Raw genomic sequence first — 16586 nt, 5'->3', positions numbered from 1 at the left:
TTCCATGGGAAAACTGGTTAACTCGTTCCCCATTAACCTGTCTAAAATAGTAGCGGAAAAGAATGGAATTTATCATTATTTATCCGATAGGCCAACCCGCACACCTCGTTATGACCATTCCATTTTTAGCAGATTGATTAAATGGGCGAACCACTTAGAAGTGGTAGGTTCAAAATCTTAACCTATCCCACAAAAAATAACGGCTAAACGGTCCGATCCAACAAACTCAACCCATTTTACTATCCCTACTTTTTCTAATACCAAGAACAATCTACTTTTAAAAAAGTTCACTTTTAAGTTTAATAATTCAAACAATCTGAAAATTGCTTTCGTACGCCACAATCTATTTAATTTACACAAATATATTTAAAGATATATCAATCGATATCCAATTCATTTTCAACTAAAATTAATTTTACAATATCAATCAATATACACTAAAAATGGAACTCCATATCAATACTCGATTGATTCCAAAATAGAACATGTACCAATCTTAGTCTAGTTTATAATTTCTGCAAATGGAAACACATCACACATGGTTTCTTGTACAAAACGCTCCCACCCCACCCCTTCTATTAAAATTGTGTACTATAAAATTCAATATTGTTATCAATGATGCAAAGGACATCAAGTAGTAGTTCATATTCTAGCTACCACTGTGTCCTCTAGAGCAATGGGATAACAATTAATTTTGACGTGAAGAGGGAGCCAAAGAGTGGGGTCCAATAAATTGTCCTTTTATCTTTTTCGCAAAATAAAAGTTATAATATGAAATAATTTTTGGTCTGACTATACGAATCTCAGAGCTAAACTTTTGATTATCAGATGTCTTTTTCATAAGAAACGGACGGTTATCACTTATCACATAAAAAATGTTAGAAATGTATTTTTTTTATAATTATGTAATTAATGTGAAATATTTCCCTAAAAGAAGTTAATGTGGAATATCTAATATTTTTGTGGATGGCAAACCTATCTAATCATCTTATGTAGAGTTTCGTTTTTCAAACCTAAACATTACTTATGAATATTTGAGTTCGCTTTTTTTGAACCAACATAATTTATGGTGAATTTGGCAAAGTTAAGGTGACACATTAAATTTTTTGAAGGATCAAAGTACAACTTATGTAAAATCACTTCTTTTTTTCATCTTGATTTTGACAAAATCACCAAAATTTCAAACACACACTAAATTGTGCATATAATAAAAAAAAAACCTTTGTAATTTGATCATCAAAGTATTGATACGGTATGTGACACCTTATGTGTTTATATTAAAAAAAAAAAACCTTTGTAATTTGATCATCAACGTATTGATACGGTATGTCACACCTTATGTGTTTATATATATTTTTTTTTTGAGTAAACCTTATGTGTTTATATTGGATCTCTCATAGTTTTTGTCTTGTATACTTTACACAAATTTTTCAAACACACAATAAAAAATCCTATTTGAAATCAATATTTTGATGTCCAAGCGTATTTATCATAAAAAATAAAAAATAAAAGATTTTACATAAAAATTAAAGAGTCTCAATGTCTTAACTCAATTGGCTAAAATGTAACCCATTTGGGTTGTCTTGATGGTATTGGCTTGAGATCTGAAATTATGCTCCTCTTCGAGGTTTCAGGTTCGATTCTCCCAATGACAAGTTAAGTGGGCTAATTTAGCTTCTTTAAAAAAAAAAACCGGTTAAAATGTCAAAATTGTTAGGTCATATGTCGTAACCGGAGTTCGAATTCCGACACATTCACCTTTTTTTTGTCTAGTAGTCTAGTGGTTATAACTCACATAATTAAATGTGGAAAAGTGAAGTGTCTGGGGTTCGAACCCCGACCCTTGCATAAATTATGCAATGTCCCTACCAATTGAGCTAAGCTCACAGGGACCCGACGCCTTCATTTTATGTATATAAGTATATGATGACTTTGTTATTTCGTCTATCTAGTTAAAAAACAATGCTCATGAGGTTTAATATGAGAGAGTTTTTTTGTTTGTTTGTTTTTATTTATTTATTTTCTTTTATTCACGTGAAAAACTAGAACCTGAGGTTACAACTCACAAGGTCGTGATCTAACCGCCACTGCCATAAATGTTTGGTACTTAGGATGCAACACTATCCCATTCCATCCACACGATTGCTGGGATGTTTATGAACATTGTTTCAAGTTTTTATTTAATTCAATTTTTACTGTTTCAATATAAATGGAAGTTTGGCAACAAAAGAAAAAAGATTAAATTGTATTTTTGATTCCTTAACTATTTAATTATGTGATTTACTAAAATGATCAAAATGTGTAACGGAGAGAAGTTAAGATACCAAAATAAATCAAATTTTAATTAAGGGACCAAAGTGATACTAATTAAATAGTTAAGGGACCAAAAATATAATTTAGCCAAAAAAAAAACATGGAAGGAGGAGTGGGCATAGAAAACTAATTCATAAACTGTATCATTATATAAGCAATATGTGAACCGCAGACCGTAAGACTTAATGCATCTGACAATGTCGATATTGTTAATTTATATATTTATATAGTTATTTAGGTTTGAATCTTAGATCTTCTCTTTCAAGTAGTTTTTGTCACTTCGTTTATAGGACCAAAAAAAATTGGATTGTAAAATCTTGAAATAGTATATAATAGTTTCTAAAATCTTCAAGCCATTCTTTCATATAAACAAAAATCTAATTCAAAATGCAGTCTAAACATGACTAAGTTGCAACATATTATAAACACAAACCCTAATAAGAAAATATAGTTATTTTTGGATGCAATTTATAATTTCCTTGTTATTATCATGTTCGAAGTTGAATGAGAAAAACTAGTATAATACTTACATGCAAGAGTTTTGTTTTCCAACTTTCAGTAAGCATATAAGTTTTAAACTCAGTGAGAAGAATCTGAAATGACACAAATTTAATTTAAATTTGTTCAAATAAGATGATAAATTAAATGTAAAAAAATAAAATAAAATTATACAGTAGTATAAGCTAATATGCTAATCAAAATAACATTTCAAAAAACACTATAAAATAATGAAAAACTTGAGAAGACTGTTACCAAAAAGAAAAATCATTAATCATAAGAACTTATATATCAAAATATATTTGTTTTAGTTAGGAATTTTGTTACCAATCTTTATGGCCTATGAGAGATAGGCAGTCATCATTAAACAAAGATGCTATGAAAATAATAGGTCGAATTAAGTGGTACCATTGAAAATGAAATATCATTAATTTGGAGAGTATATTAACAAAAAAAAATGCTTATAATAAATTAATACAACTGGAAAATGGATGTATTTGGAATTTGGATTAAGCAACTTCCACCGGTTGTTTGCTTAACTTTTTATGGTCCAAACGCGTTTTTGTATGATAACAACTAACAAAAGCATGAAAGATCCATTGTATGCTACTACTATTTTTGTGTCTTTATTTGTTAATTGTTGCTACCAAACAATACATTAAGAGGATATGATTGTGACGAATTTTTCTATTATATATTTATTTACATTGTTTTGTAGGATTTAGTATTAAAATAATGAGAAAAAGATTTAGTGTTATGTTTTTATAAAAAGATTAAATAATGTTTTTAGTCATCAAAATACAGTAATTCTCATTTTTTTTTTAAATGTATTGAATTTGCTAACTTTTTTTTAGTGGTAAATTTGTTACTTAGACTTGGAACTAATTTAGTGAGGCAGAGAATTGATGTATTCATAGTTGCCCTAAATGCAATGTTAAATATACGGTATTTTTTAACGGCGTTAAATATACTGGATTAATTTAAGTGATGAACATAATATTAATTAGGATCGAACTAATTATACATAATGTGTAAAGAAGTCCTTCAAAAAAATGTGTAAAAAGGAGTAATGTGGTATGAGATTTTTCATTTTAGATTCTCCTAAACAAACTGTCTTTGGTGGATCTCATTAATCACTTTAGCTCAATTGTTTCGTTATGTCATCATAATCAATATATAACTACTTGTTAAGTTCGATAGGATGCATCAATATATACCTTGGATTGAAATGGAAACAACTTGGATATATTAAATATGTGTTCGTGCTTTTATTCCACATCTGAATTTTGTTAGAGTCTGTTAAAAGTCTCATGTTGAACAAGAGATATAAACACGTGTTTATATATGTGGGAGGATTTTTTATCTTACAAGTTAATTTTGTTGGTATTGTTAACGTGATTTCAAAATTCAAGAAAGATGAAGTAAGTAAACTTGAGATTTATTTGCAAGAGAAAAAGTCCATAAACAAATTATGAAAGCGTCAAAAAATAAAGCATACAATAACACCTAAACTAACGTGTTACATCGTTATTAATAGTAAATTTTACAACATCAAATGAGAATTTTAATTAGTTTTGGTGCATGAAAGACATTGACCTAACATAAAGCGTGTTTCTATCCACTTTAATAGGATATCAACCTGCAGAAACAAACGCCAACAGAACACATTCATAGTAAAATACCAAGTCTAAGATCTAAAAAGTGAATCCACACCACAAAACTTCTCTATTTTTGTTGTAAGACAAATAAAAACCAAAGTGACCAATTTCACACTTTAAGGTAATGATAAAAATTTCACCATAAAAAAAATGCATTACCTACATCCATGATATCAAATGCGACTATTACTTTCTAAATGCTAACTAACTTGTTCTTAAAAACTTCACAACGAAAGGAATCCTGCCAACTAAAAAAAACTATTAAAACTATTTTTTAATAGAATTCATATCCAACTCAATAAAGTGATAAGATGATACAATTACATAAAAAAATAGTATTCAACATTATATTGAAAATTAAATGTGTCTATCATTTTTAGACAAAATAAAATAAAATATTTTTTTTGTCAAGTAGCTAATAGATAGAAATTTACCTCATGTGAATAATAGATGTCTGGGGTTCGAACCCCCGACATCTGCATATATTATACAACGTGTTGTGAATTCGATAAAAAATCACACAAATAACAAACTTGATGTATGGAGTAAGTGATAATCAAGCAACCAATACAAGTGGGTAACAATTATAAATACAAGCCAAAAGTAGAAAATAACATGAGAGAAAGGAAGAGAGAACACAAGAGAATTTTTTGACCAAGTTCGGTCCAAATTGACCTAGTCTGGGGGAGAGAGCAGCCCTCCGTTTTACTATAACGATGAGTAACTTTACAAAAGAGATATCAATGGGTTACAAGAATAAGTCTCCCGCCTAATTCTACCTGAAGTCCCAATCTCTTCCCGTAACCAAGAGACTCAATCCTAATAGTGTTTCCCAAGGTGAATCAACCCTCAAACCCAAGTGTTTGTTGCCAAGAGACAAACTCTATACAAACCCTAGATTTGTTGTTGCCTTTTTAAACCCTTGTTTCAGCCCCTCTATCTCCAAGTTTACTATGATACAAGGTCTATATATATAGGAAAAGTATCGCTTAAAATTTGGAACAAATCTGCACTCAAAAATACATTTATGTTATTCGCCGCCAGCGCACCATCGTGCCACGACTTTTCCAGCGACTTGCCTCAGAACTGAAACATCCAATCGTGCCACGTTGCCCAACAATCGTGTCACGTTTCCTGCAGAACTGATTTTAAGTTAACTCTCACACAATGTCCTAATTAATTGAGATAAACTAACAGGAACATCTATATTATATAATATAAAGAAAATATACCGTTTGAGCTGACTTTTTCTCCTTCTAATTATATCCTTAAGCAAATTTGACCATAAAAATGTTATTTTGTTGGTGTCATTAAAAAAGATAAGAATTTATATTATATTTGTTATATTTTTCTAGAAAAATATTATATTTGTTGTATTGTTAATATCATTGAAAAAGATAAATATAGTTTGCTAGAATATAAAAGTACAAAATATCTATTATCTATACTTATAATTTTAATCAAAATCAAATTAATTTTAATACGGTGGCGGATATGCTTTTTTTAGGTTGGGAGGAGAGGGGTGCGGCGTGGCAGTAGCGGAGGCGGTTGTGGGAGGAGTTAGAGGGAGAGTGTAGGAGTTTGCTTTCTGATGTCACTTTGTAGGATCAATCTTCGTATTAGTGGCATTGGCGGCTTGATCCAGTTGGTGGTTACTCGGTTCGTAGTGTTTATCATATGTTCACTTCAGATGACAGTCATACTTAGGATGATCCTTCCAAGGGGTCTATTCTCGCTTGGAGACTTCTCCGCAACAGGTTGCCGGCTAAAGCAAATATGGTGGCGCGTGGGATGCTTTTATGAGGATGCCCAAGCATGTGTAAGCATGTGTGGAGAAGTGGAGACGACTGGACATTTATTTCTTTCTTGTACAAATTTCAGGAATCTTTGACATTTAGATCGTGTTTGGATTGAAGTTTATGTGGTTGATCTGTATAATATCTCTGATCATTTTCTACAGTTTACCTATTCGACAGGTGGATCAACAACACAAAGATCTTTTAATTTATGCAACTCATTTGACTTCTATGTGTTTCGTGTAACACCCTATTTCTATTAAAGCAATTAAACATGCGAATAATTCATATATTCGAGAAATAGACGCTACTTTCACCAAAAACGAAAACCAAAGATCAGAAACTAACATGCATGTATAAAAAAACTCATCAGTCACAGCGGATACAAATTATTATACATCAACCATACATGTCATGTAATCTCAAAATACATAAGCATGAAATCTCCAAGTCCGACACATGGACAAAATCTCAAAATATAAAAATAATTCAACAAGATCTAGAGCTAACAACAAAACCCTAGATCAGAGCCAACTCTACTCTAAGACCCGATAGTGGAGAAAGCTCCCACTATCCACCAACATCAGGAACTCACCAAGCTACTACTCCTGCACAACGTCTACTCACACATACAGGCAAGTAGGTGGTTAAAACAACTGGGGGTGAGTATTACATCAACATAATCAATAACACAGATAAACAGGAATAAGATAATCCAATATCATGTAATGAATCAAAATAGATAAATTCCATACATACATTATCACCGCAATCCAAGTTTCACCGACATATATTCAACGAACACATCATCATCAATAATCATCATTCACAATTCCACCAATTCCATGAGTTCATCAATTCACATAATTAATCATAACATGACACAACAATCCATCAAATATAAACATCACCATCAATCACTTACAACCACAAGTACATCAAGTAATTTCACAACTAGGACTCATGTCACCTCAAAATATGATCCTAGACACAACACCTATATGCATGCGGTACCGGTCATCACCAATATTTAGGCCGTCGCCCATCATCACCAATATCATCACCAATTGGATATATAAACATATCCGTCATCACCAAATATGTATGCATGAACATATGACTCAATAATAATGCATATGTCCACACAACCACTCACCAAATCATCACCAATATTTATTTGCATTTATGCAATCACATCAATAATTCATCACCACATACATAATCAATATCATATCATAATAACAATGTATACGGACTCACCAATACCATCTCATCATTGCAATATTTCTCATATACCAAGTAAGAGAACATACAACACCTCATGTTAATATCATATCCAACATATAATAATTCATCCATACATCTCCATTTTCAAAATAAAACCAAGTAAAGTTCAAAGGAACCAATCTCATCCATTTCCGGAAATTTAGTAATCATTAAACAACATTAATCCCATTCCATTTCTTAAGAGAAATCACATTCCGGAAAAATCGACATTCTAAGTAATTTTCCAAATTAAGTCTCAATTTCATAAACCAAGTTTCAAATACTCTAAAACCTTTAATTGAACTTATAATAAACAGACTTTGAAGTTTGGAAACAATCCATAAGGTTTAGGTTGACTTAGAAACAATTGTGCGGAATTTTCGTAAAGTTTTATTAAAACCTCCTTAGAGTATTTTCTTCATAACTCAAAAACAAAACATTATTTTCAAGTCAAACTAAGGCCAATGGAATTCCAACTCAATTGTCTAAAACTTTCATGTTAAAATCAAAAGGCAAAACAAAACGGAAACGAGTGAAAACGACGCAAAATGCGAAAACATGGGATGCTGCAACTGGGAAGCTCGCCTGTCGAGGAAGATTGCTCGCCATGGCGAGTTGTCACAGTAGCTGCTCGCCACCAGCTCGCCTTGCGAGGGAGCACAGTTCAGAAAATTCTGTTTTACAGGAAAAATCCATTTTCACCCCAAAATCCCAATTTTTGACTTCCCATTATCCAAATTCGATCCCAAAGTGCATCCAAACGTTTCTCAACATGAAAAGACACTCAATTTTATATAACTACTTGAATCAAACATCATTTTAAACAAAATCACCATTTGACCCATTTTTGCAAAACAACCAACAGCATCTTATTTCTCACCAACAATCATGATATATGAACACCCAAGCCATAATCATAAACAACAACATATCTCAGCAACAACAACATCAATTGAAACTTGATTCTCACCTCAATTCAACAATAACATGTCACAATTCATCAATTAAGCATAATTTCACAACTACCCATTTTCATACATTATGAACATGTTATTTCATCACCAACAATTCATTTATCATTCAATTAACATACTCAAACTTATCACCAAAACAAGAGCACGAAATTCAAAGATTGGGTTCAGATAAATACTTGCTCAATTAAGCACTTTTTCATACAAATAAAGAAAATTGCAAACAAAACAATTATGATTATGATGAAGACTAACCCCCTTACCTTAGATAATGATTAATCCAAACTTAAGCTTCACTTTAGCTCCTAATTCTTCAATCTTCAAGCTTCCCCCTTTCTCTAACCCTTGTTCTTCATTTCTTCCACTTTCTCTCTCTACCTCTCTAACTTTGTGAAATGAAAAGGAATGAATGAATTTCTCTCCAAGTTTTAGGTTTAGGTATGCTCCAACTCAATTGGGCTCAATTCTAGACCCTACTGGGCTTAACCCGTTTCTATTCAAACCAAAAATATTTCTACACTCCAAACGATATTTTAACTAATAACGGTAAAATAGGGTTAATAGTGTTTTTCACCCTTGTAATATATGTCATTTTCGATTTTCGCCCCTATAAAATTTTCGGTTTGATTTGGACCATCGTAAAAAATTTATTTTCCAGAAAACACCCTTATTAGGCCATTCAAAAACCAAAATTTCTTGAAAAAAAATTCTGAAAATGGCCTATTAGGGGTGTTTTTCGGAAAATAAAATTTTTACAAGGGTGCAAATCAAACCGAAAATGACATATATTACAGGGGTGAAAAGCACTATTAACCCCGGTAAAATCACACACAAACACAAAATAAAAGTAATTAAAATAAATCTAGCTAAAAATCGGGCTGTTACATTTGAGTGTTATGAACTTAACGTAATAATGGAATTTTTAATAACATTGAAAACACCCTTATTTAATTGTTAGACAAAGTTAAAATCCATTTGTATTGGTTGATGAAGGTAGCTAATGCTATTTATGCACTTGGGTTTTATAGTTGGTTGTTGGGCCCGCTTGTTTGTTTAGACATTGGTTAATCTGTTTTGAATTATGCTCATTATCCAAATGGTTCCGCTCATTCCCAAAGTAAATGACTGAAATGCCCCTATGCAAGTTAACATGCGCTACGTTACTTAAGTCACGTAGCGCATGTTAACTTGTGTTAAGTACTATTTTCGTTCAAAATCCAGCAGGCAACCACAAAGCTCCATTTTTTCTTTTCCTCCACCTCCAAAAACCCCAAAAGTGCGAAATTTTGGGTAAAAATCTTCATTCCAAATCTTTGCAAATCGTCAGGAAACAAATTTCTACGCTCATCAAGCATCAAAGAACATGTAATGTACCGTCAAAACTCTTTCATTTTTGCTGGTTTTGCTGGTAGTATCGTTTTTATTTCAGTAGGCATATTTCCCAATCCGGAGTGCTCCACCACTTAATCCACATTCCAACATAATGTGCCTTTGCATAATTCCGGAACACTTTCTTCATGTGAAGTTGAAAGAAAATTGTCCGCTACCACCTCCTTCTAAGGAGTGGATGACTCACAAGATTGGTGAGGTGGAGCAATGACTTTTTCAGTTTTTCGATAGAAAAGCCGCCCTCGATGAGCTCATGTCTAAGGAGCCGATGCCGCCAAAGAAACCAACAAATGAGCACAATCCTATTAATTTGGACACTCCGGAAAAGTCAAAGCAAGAGATCAAAGTCATGGATGAAGACGAAGAATATGCACTATCACTAGTCTTGTTAGATAGGTTATGACACTTTTGGGTTGGTCGGTGTTCGTTATATTTTTTGGTGGTATTACACCCCGACATATTTTTTTGGTGGCTGGTTGTGTAATTTTGATATTTATGGCCAATATGTACCTAATATTATATAAATATATGAAATGAATTATTTTGGATCGTTTACGTGTCATTGAGTGTGTTTAAATTATTACGGGTCATTATCGGCGAATTTGTGAAATTTGGACCGTTTGGATCGTTTATGTGTGATTACGTGATTGTGAGAAAAACGATGTTTTTGAGTAATTTGGATCGATTATGTCGTATTATTCGATAATCTTCTTAAACTGGCGTAATTCGGTTAAGTTATGAATGTGTCGTGATTACGGGTCATTCTAAACTTTTCAAAAGACAGTTCTGTAACTGCCTGCACTTATTGCAGTTTCTGTTGTCTTCTACTCCCTCCATTCATTTTCTTTTGATGTTTTAGCTCTTGACACAAGTTTTAAGGAGTAATTAAAGTATATAAACATTTGTGTATTTTTTACTTAAATGTCCGTATTTATCATTAAAGTCACATATGATAAACCAAAGGTCACAACTACTTTAATAGTTTATTGTGTTTTCCAACAAGGGTAAACTTGAGAAAACAATAACAAATTCACTAAAACATCAAAAGTTTTGGAATATAGTTGAAGTTCTAAAACATCAAAAGAAAAGGAATGGAGGGAGTATGAACGTGAGTTAACTAACGCTAGAGCAAATGGAAACGTGAGTTAACTCACGTTACACAATACACTGGCGCATGTTAACATACGCTAAGTATTCAACAAATAACACACAATTAACACTAGTGCATGTTAACTTAGGCAACATATCTTAAGTTATGTTCTAATTTGCACTAGCGCATGTTAACATGCGTAGGGGCATTTCGATCATTTACTTTGGGAATGAGCGAATCCATTTGGGCAATGAGCATAATTCGTCTGTTTTTGTCTTCGGTTGTTGGACTCTGGTTGTAAACGTGAGTTGACTTCTTTGGGCACATCTTGTGATTGAGTTGCGGCTTCTTTATTATTAATATATATTCCATTTTTGTTTATTAAAAAAAAAACAAAAATTCATAAAAACTATAGTTCATAAATTATACATATTAATGCAATAAAAAGAACGGATAGATGGACAGAGAGTACCCATCTACCTAAACTACAGTAAAATATGAGTAATATTTATTGTGAGACAAAAGAAACTCATTTTGTTAAAAAGAATTATACATATTAAATTCGGAATGATTTACTCACCGTTAAACACAACTATCTACATGGGGATTGTCTTAATCATTCAATTCAATCTTATTAATTGGTCTCTATTGCGGAATAATCGTCATCAAAATACTTTGAATTTTCTTCCTAATGGACCAATGACATTCTTCTACATCGTAGGACCTACTAATAACTCTCAAAGTCAATCAACATTTTGCTTTCCATAATTAGTTGCTCTAAAATTAGTCATCTATAATTAAGAATCTCCAAAAGAATTTTAATTAAAAAAAGAGAAATCGGTGGAGTAAGTTAATCTGAAAAAGCCATAAATTCATTCATAAGGCAAAAAAGCCGTCCACAAATTATCAATATCACGGGATTGTAGAAATTTGAAAAAGTCCAAATACCATGACATAATTTAATTCTTAATTTTATTAATTTATTTTATTGTCTATTTATTTATTTAAATTTAAAAAAGAGGTTGCTGATATGGCAATAGACGCCGACACAAACAACCACTTCTCAGGTTATGATTAAACAAAACGATTTGACAATTCAATTAACACTTTGATTAATTATTATTTAATTAAACTTAAGCTACCATCAAAGTTGAGGATCATGCTAACAGCTTTCTATATTTTCTTCAATAAAAAAATACTAGTAAGTTACAACAACTCTAAATAATCATCATTATATTTTTTTTGTTTAAAATATAGTAATGGAAACAATGATTAGTTTTTTTTTTTTATGATAATTTTTTTTCTAAACATATTTTCAACTTAAAAGAATACTTGTTTTTCTCTTTTGGTTTAAGAAGTCTTATTACTAATTTTTGACAACTGTTTATTCCATTGCACACGCCTTATTCTTTCTTCTATCCGCGTCTGCCCTTTATTCAAAGTGTGTGACAACTAAGTTTTTTTCTTGGCTCAAATGAAATGTAGTTTAACCAAGAATTAGAAAAATTTAACCTATAGTTAATAGAGTAAATGCTAAAATAGTCTTGCATTTTTTAATGGAAATAGAATTTTAAGTTAAGGGACACCCATGTTAGAAACATTAACCTTACTACTCATATTAGTGAAATTTTAGACTAAAATCAAAGTTACAACTAAAATCATGTATGTCAACTACAGTTGATTAGTCTTACATTCTTTGTATACGAAACGATAGTAAGTCACAAAAATAAAATGCACAAACAAATAAGTTATAACTACATAATAATGAAAGTGTTGACGTCATGACAATGGACTCATATTTTAGTCTTTTAACAGACTCATTAACTCTAAAAATATCTTAGTATATATTTGATATTACAGGTGTATGTCGCAATTACAGTGATATATTGTAATTTTATATATAGCTTCAATAATCTGTCAAAAAAGAAATATATAGCTTGAATAAAATCACAAATCACCGTGATTCTCGTAATAGAAAAGATTGGTTTAGAGAGTTTAGTGGAGATCAAGTATATCTAAACAATGGTTAGAAAAAAATGTTAAGTGAAAAAAACAAATAAGACCAACCATAAATATGAATAAAAAAACAAGAGCCTAGGAAAAAAGATAGAGAGAGAATCTGGTGGGCTTTGAGCTGTGATTTAGCTGTCCCTTGGAATGAATTATTTCATCTCCACTCTCACCTTCTCTCTCTTCACACACTCATATACACCTTCTCACACAGTTCCAAAATCCCTAGAAAATCATCTTCCTCATCTTCTCTCTCTACCTCTCTCACATTAAACAACCACATTTTCCATTTCCATTTCTCTTAGATCTCACAAACTCATAATCTTACCATATCCTTACTTCAAATTTTATTTGTGCTAGTTAACCACAAAGAACACACATTTAGAATCATCTAAACATTCACTAGTGAAAAACAACATTCATTATTTTTTTTCAGATGCCTCATGTGAGATGAGGAAGAAACAGCATTATTCATCTCCATCTTATGTTATTGTTCTTTTTTCATTCTTCCTAAGTTTAACAACAACACTATCCTCATCCATTGTCTCAGATGGGTCCCACCTTACAGAAGCAGAAACACAATACATAAAACATAGACAACTCCTATACTACAGAGATGAATTCAACGACAGAGGTGAAAATGTTACGGTGGATCCAACCCTAGTTTTCTCCAACAACCGCATCAAAAACGCTTACGTGGCATTACAAGCTTTTAAACAAGCTATTCTTTCTGATCCACGTAACTGCACCGTTGATTGGGTAGGTTCCGATGTTTGCAGCTACACCAATGTTTTCTGTGCACCCGCACTTGATAATCCTAAGATCAATACCGTCGCTGGTATCGATCTTAATCACTGTGATATAGCCGGATACTTACCGGAAGAGCTCGGTCTTTTGACCGATCTCGCTTTATTTCATGTTAATACTAATCGATTTTGTGGAACTGTTCCACATAAATTCGAGAAGTTGAAAATCTTGTTTGAATTGGATCTGAGTAACAATCGTTTCGCCGGAAAGTTTCCGGAGGTTGTTCTCCGGTTACCGGAGTTAAAATTTCTAGATCTGAGGTTCAATGAATTTGAAGGAACTGTACCTAAGGAGCTCTTTGATAAAGATTTGGATGCTATTTTCATCAATCATAACCGTTTTGTGTTTAATTTACCGGAGAATTTTGGTAATTCTCCGGTGTCAGTGATTGTACTGGCGAACAACCGTTTCCACGGTTGTTTGCCAGCTGGGATTGGCAATATGACGAGATTAAATGAGATTATTGCGATGAATAACGGTTTTCAAGCGTGTTTGCCTGAGGAAGTAGGGTTGTTGAAGAATTTGACTGTGTTTGATGTTAGTTTCAACAAGTTTTTGGGGCCGTTGCCAGAGAAGTATGGAAATGCTGTGGGTTTGGAAGTGTTGAATGTGGCTCATAATTATCTTTCCGGTCAAATTCCGGCGAGTATTTGTGCGTTGCCGAATTTGGTGAATTTTACTTACAGTTATAACTTCTTTACCGGTGAACCACCGCAGTGTTTGGTGTTGCCGGCGGCGGATGATAGACAGAATTGTTTACCGGCGAGACCAAGACAACGGCCGGCGAAGACGTGTAAGGCGTTTGCGTCTCACCATGTTAATTGTAATGCTTTTAGATGTAAAGCATTTGTTCCTTCTTTGCCGTCACCGCCGCCGTCGCCGGTGTTTCCACCTCCAGTTGTTACTCCACCGACACCGGTATTTAATCCACCACCATCACCAGTATTGTCTCCACCACCGCCCTCACCACCACCACCAGTGTTTTCTCCACCACCGCCAGTGTATTCTCCACCTCCACCACCACCGCCGGTATATTCACCACCACCCCCACCTCCTTCACCACCACCACCTTCACCTCCACCACCACCTCCACCAGTTTACTCCCCACCACCCCCTCCGCCATCACCTCCACCACCTTCTCCCCCACCACCACCCCCACCGGTGTATTCACCACCACCACCTCCACCAGTGTACTCCCCACCACCACCTCCACCAGTGTACTCCCCACCACCACCTCCACCATCACCCCCACCACCTTCACCACCTCCTCCAGTTTACTTACCACCACCTCCTCCACCTCCACCACCACCTCCATCGCCTACACCACCATATTGTGTTAGGTCTCCACCACCTCCACCACCAAATTCACCACCACCACCGCCTCCACCTGCTCCTGTATTCTCACCACCTCCACCAGTTCCTTACTACTATAGCTCACCACCTCCACCACCAGCTCACTCACCTCCACCACCACCTCATTCGCCACCACCACCACCTCACTCACCTCCTCCACCCGTATATCCATATTTATCACCCCCACCACCTCCTCCAGTACACTCACCTCCACCACCAGTCTATTCACCACCACCGCCATCTCCACCACCTTGTGTAGAACCTCCACCACCTCCACCGCCACCTTGTGTAGAACCTCCACCACCATCATCGCCAGCGCCACATCAAACACCTTATCACCCACCACCATCCCCATCACCACCACCATCACCAGTATATGCCTATCCCTCACCGCCACCACCGGTATACACCTCACCCCCACCATCACCAGTATATGCATATCCCTCACCTCCACCACCGGTATATTCATCGCCGCCACCACCACCTGTATATGAAGGGCCTATACCACCTGTCTTTGGAATCTCATATGCATCACCACCACCACCACCCTTTTATTGATTCTTTTGAGAACTTCTCCTCTTACCCTTTTACCTACTCCACCACCAACCTTTAACACATTTTTATCATCAATCAAATTCAGTCATATATGCATGCATACTCGCGACTCTCGTCGCGCAATGTTAGAGGAAAAATCAAATCAAATTACAATAAACCAAGAGAGAACCTAGAAGGGTTTTGTGTCAAGGAAGCAGCATAATTAGTCCTTGTTTGTGGGTCAATAGATAAAGGAAGTGAAAAAAAAATGTGGTTATGGTGGATTGAGTTATAGGTAAGAGGAGAATGTCTCTGTCTCATATTGATTTGAATTGTTATGGATATTCAAGTTGTGTAATAAAAATGGCCGAGAAAGAAGATTAGGTTGCAGAGAAAAAACTTGTATCTATGGGAATGAATGAATGAATTTGGAGGAGACCATGACACCATAATTCAGGGCCTGCAAAGATCAGTGTGAGTGGCACTTTCTTCTGCTGCTGCTACTGCTGTTCTTGTTTATGGAGTTTATTGTTATAGTCTCTCTTATATCATACTTTTTATTTTATTTTTTACTTTTTTTAATTTATTTTTGTTTCTTTGGCATTGCAATTTATAGTATAAGTTTATGAACATTTTACATGTATTGATTTTTCTGAATTGAGGTAATTCCTTTCTCTTATCATTGTCTCATATATTTCCTTGCCACTTTAGTGTTTCTCTGCCTGCATTCACGTTCCATATCTTATGAGAATCTGTCTTTGAACTGGATATACCTGTCTGTAATTGGGAGGTTACATAGCCACATTTGTGTGAATGTGGATTGGTTTAGGGCTTGTTTGTCATCATAGTAGGTTACCAGAATCATCCTGATATTGCAAAAACTACACTTCAGACGACTCAG

At 34.0% G+C, this 16586-nt stretch overlaps 1 protein-coding gene and 1 long non-coding RNA gene across 2 annotated transcripts; one reads left to right on the top strand and one right to left on the bottom strand.

The window, feature by feature from the left end:
* Positions 1-6590: 6590 nt before the first annotated feature.
* LOC120575948 (uncharacterized) lies at positions 6591-8807 on the bottom strand. Its single transcript, XR_005642192.1, has 2 exons — positions 8766-8807; positions 6591-6884 (listed from the first exon to the last, which is right to left on the bottom strand). It is a non-coding gene; the product is annotated as an uncharacterized lncRNA (long non-coding RNA).
* Positions 8808-13084: 4277 nt separating this feature from the next.
* On the top strand, positions 13085-16375 carry LOC25496891 (leucine-rich repeat extensin-like protein 4). Its single transcript, XM_039826682.1, has one exon. The coding sequence runs from the start codon at positions 13442-13444 to the stop codon at positions 15707-15709; it is 2268 nt and encodes a 755-aa protein (XP_039682616.1). The 5' UTR covers positions 13085-13441; the 3' UTR covers positions 15710-16375.
* The last annotated feature ends 211 nt before the right edge of the window (positions 16376-16586 follow it).

Source organism: Medicago truncatula, chromosome 6 (genome assembly GCF_003473485.1).
Source record: "Medicago truncatula cultivar Jemalong A17 chromosome 6, MtrunA17r5.0-ANR, whole genome shotgun sequence".
NCBI classification, from domain to species: domain Eukaryota; kingdom Viridiplantae; phylum Streptophyta; class Magnoliopsida; order Fabales; family Fabaceae; genus Medicago; species Medicago truncatula.
The sequence above is the reverse complement of the archived record's forward strand: the minus strand, read 5'-3'. Positions and strand labels throughout refer to the sequence as shown.

Bases quoted from the DNA above. Each gene is read 5' to 3' on its own strand.
- LOC25496891 (XM_039826682.1), top strand. From the start codon at position 13,442: ATGAGGAAGAAACAGCATTATTCATCTCCATCTTATGTTATTGTTCTT.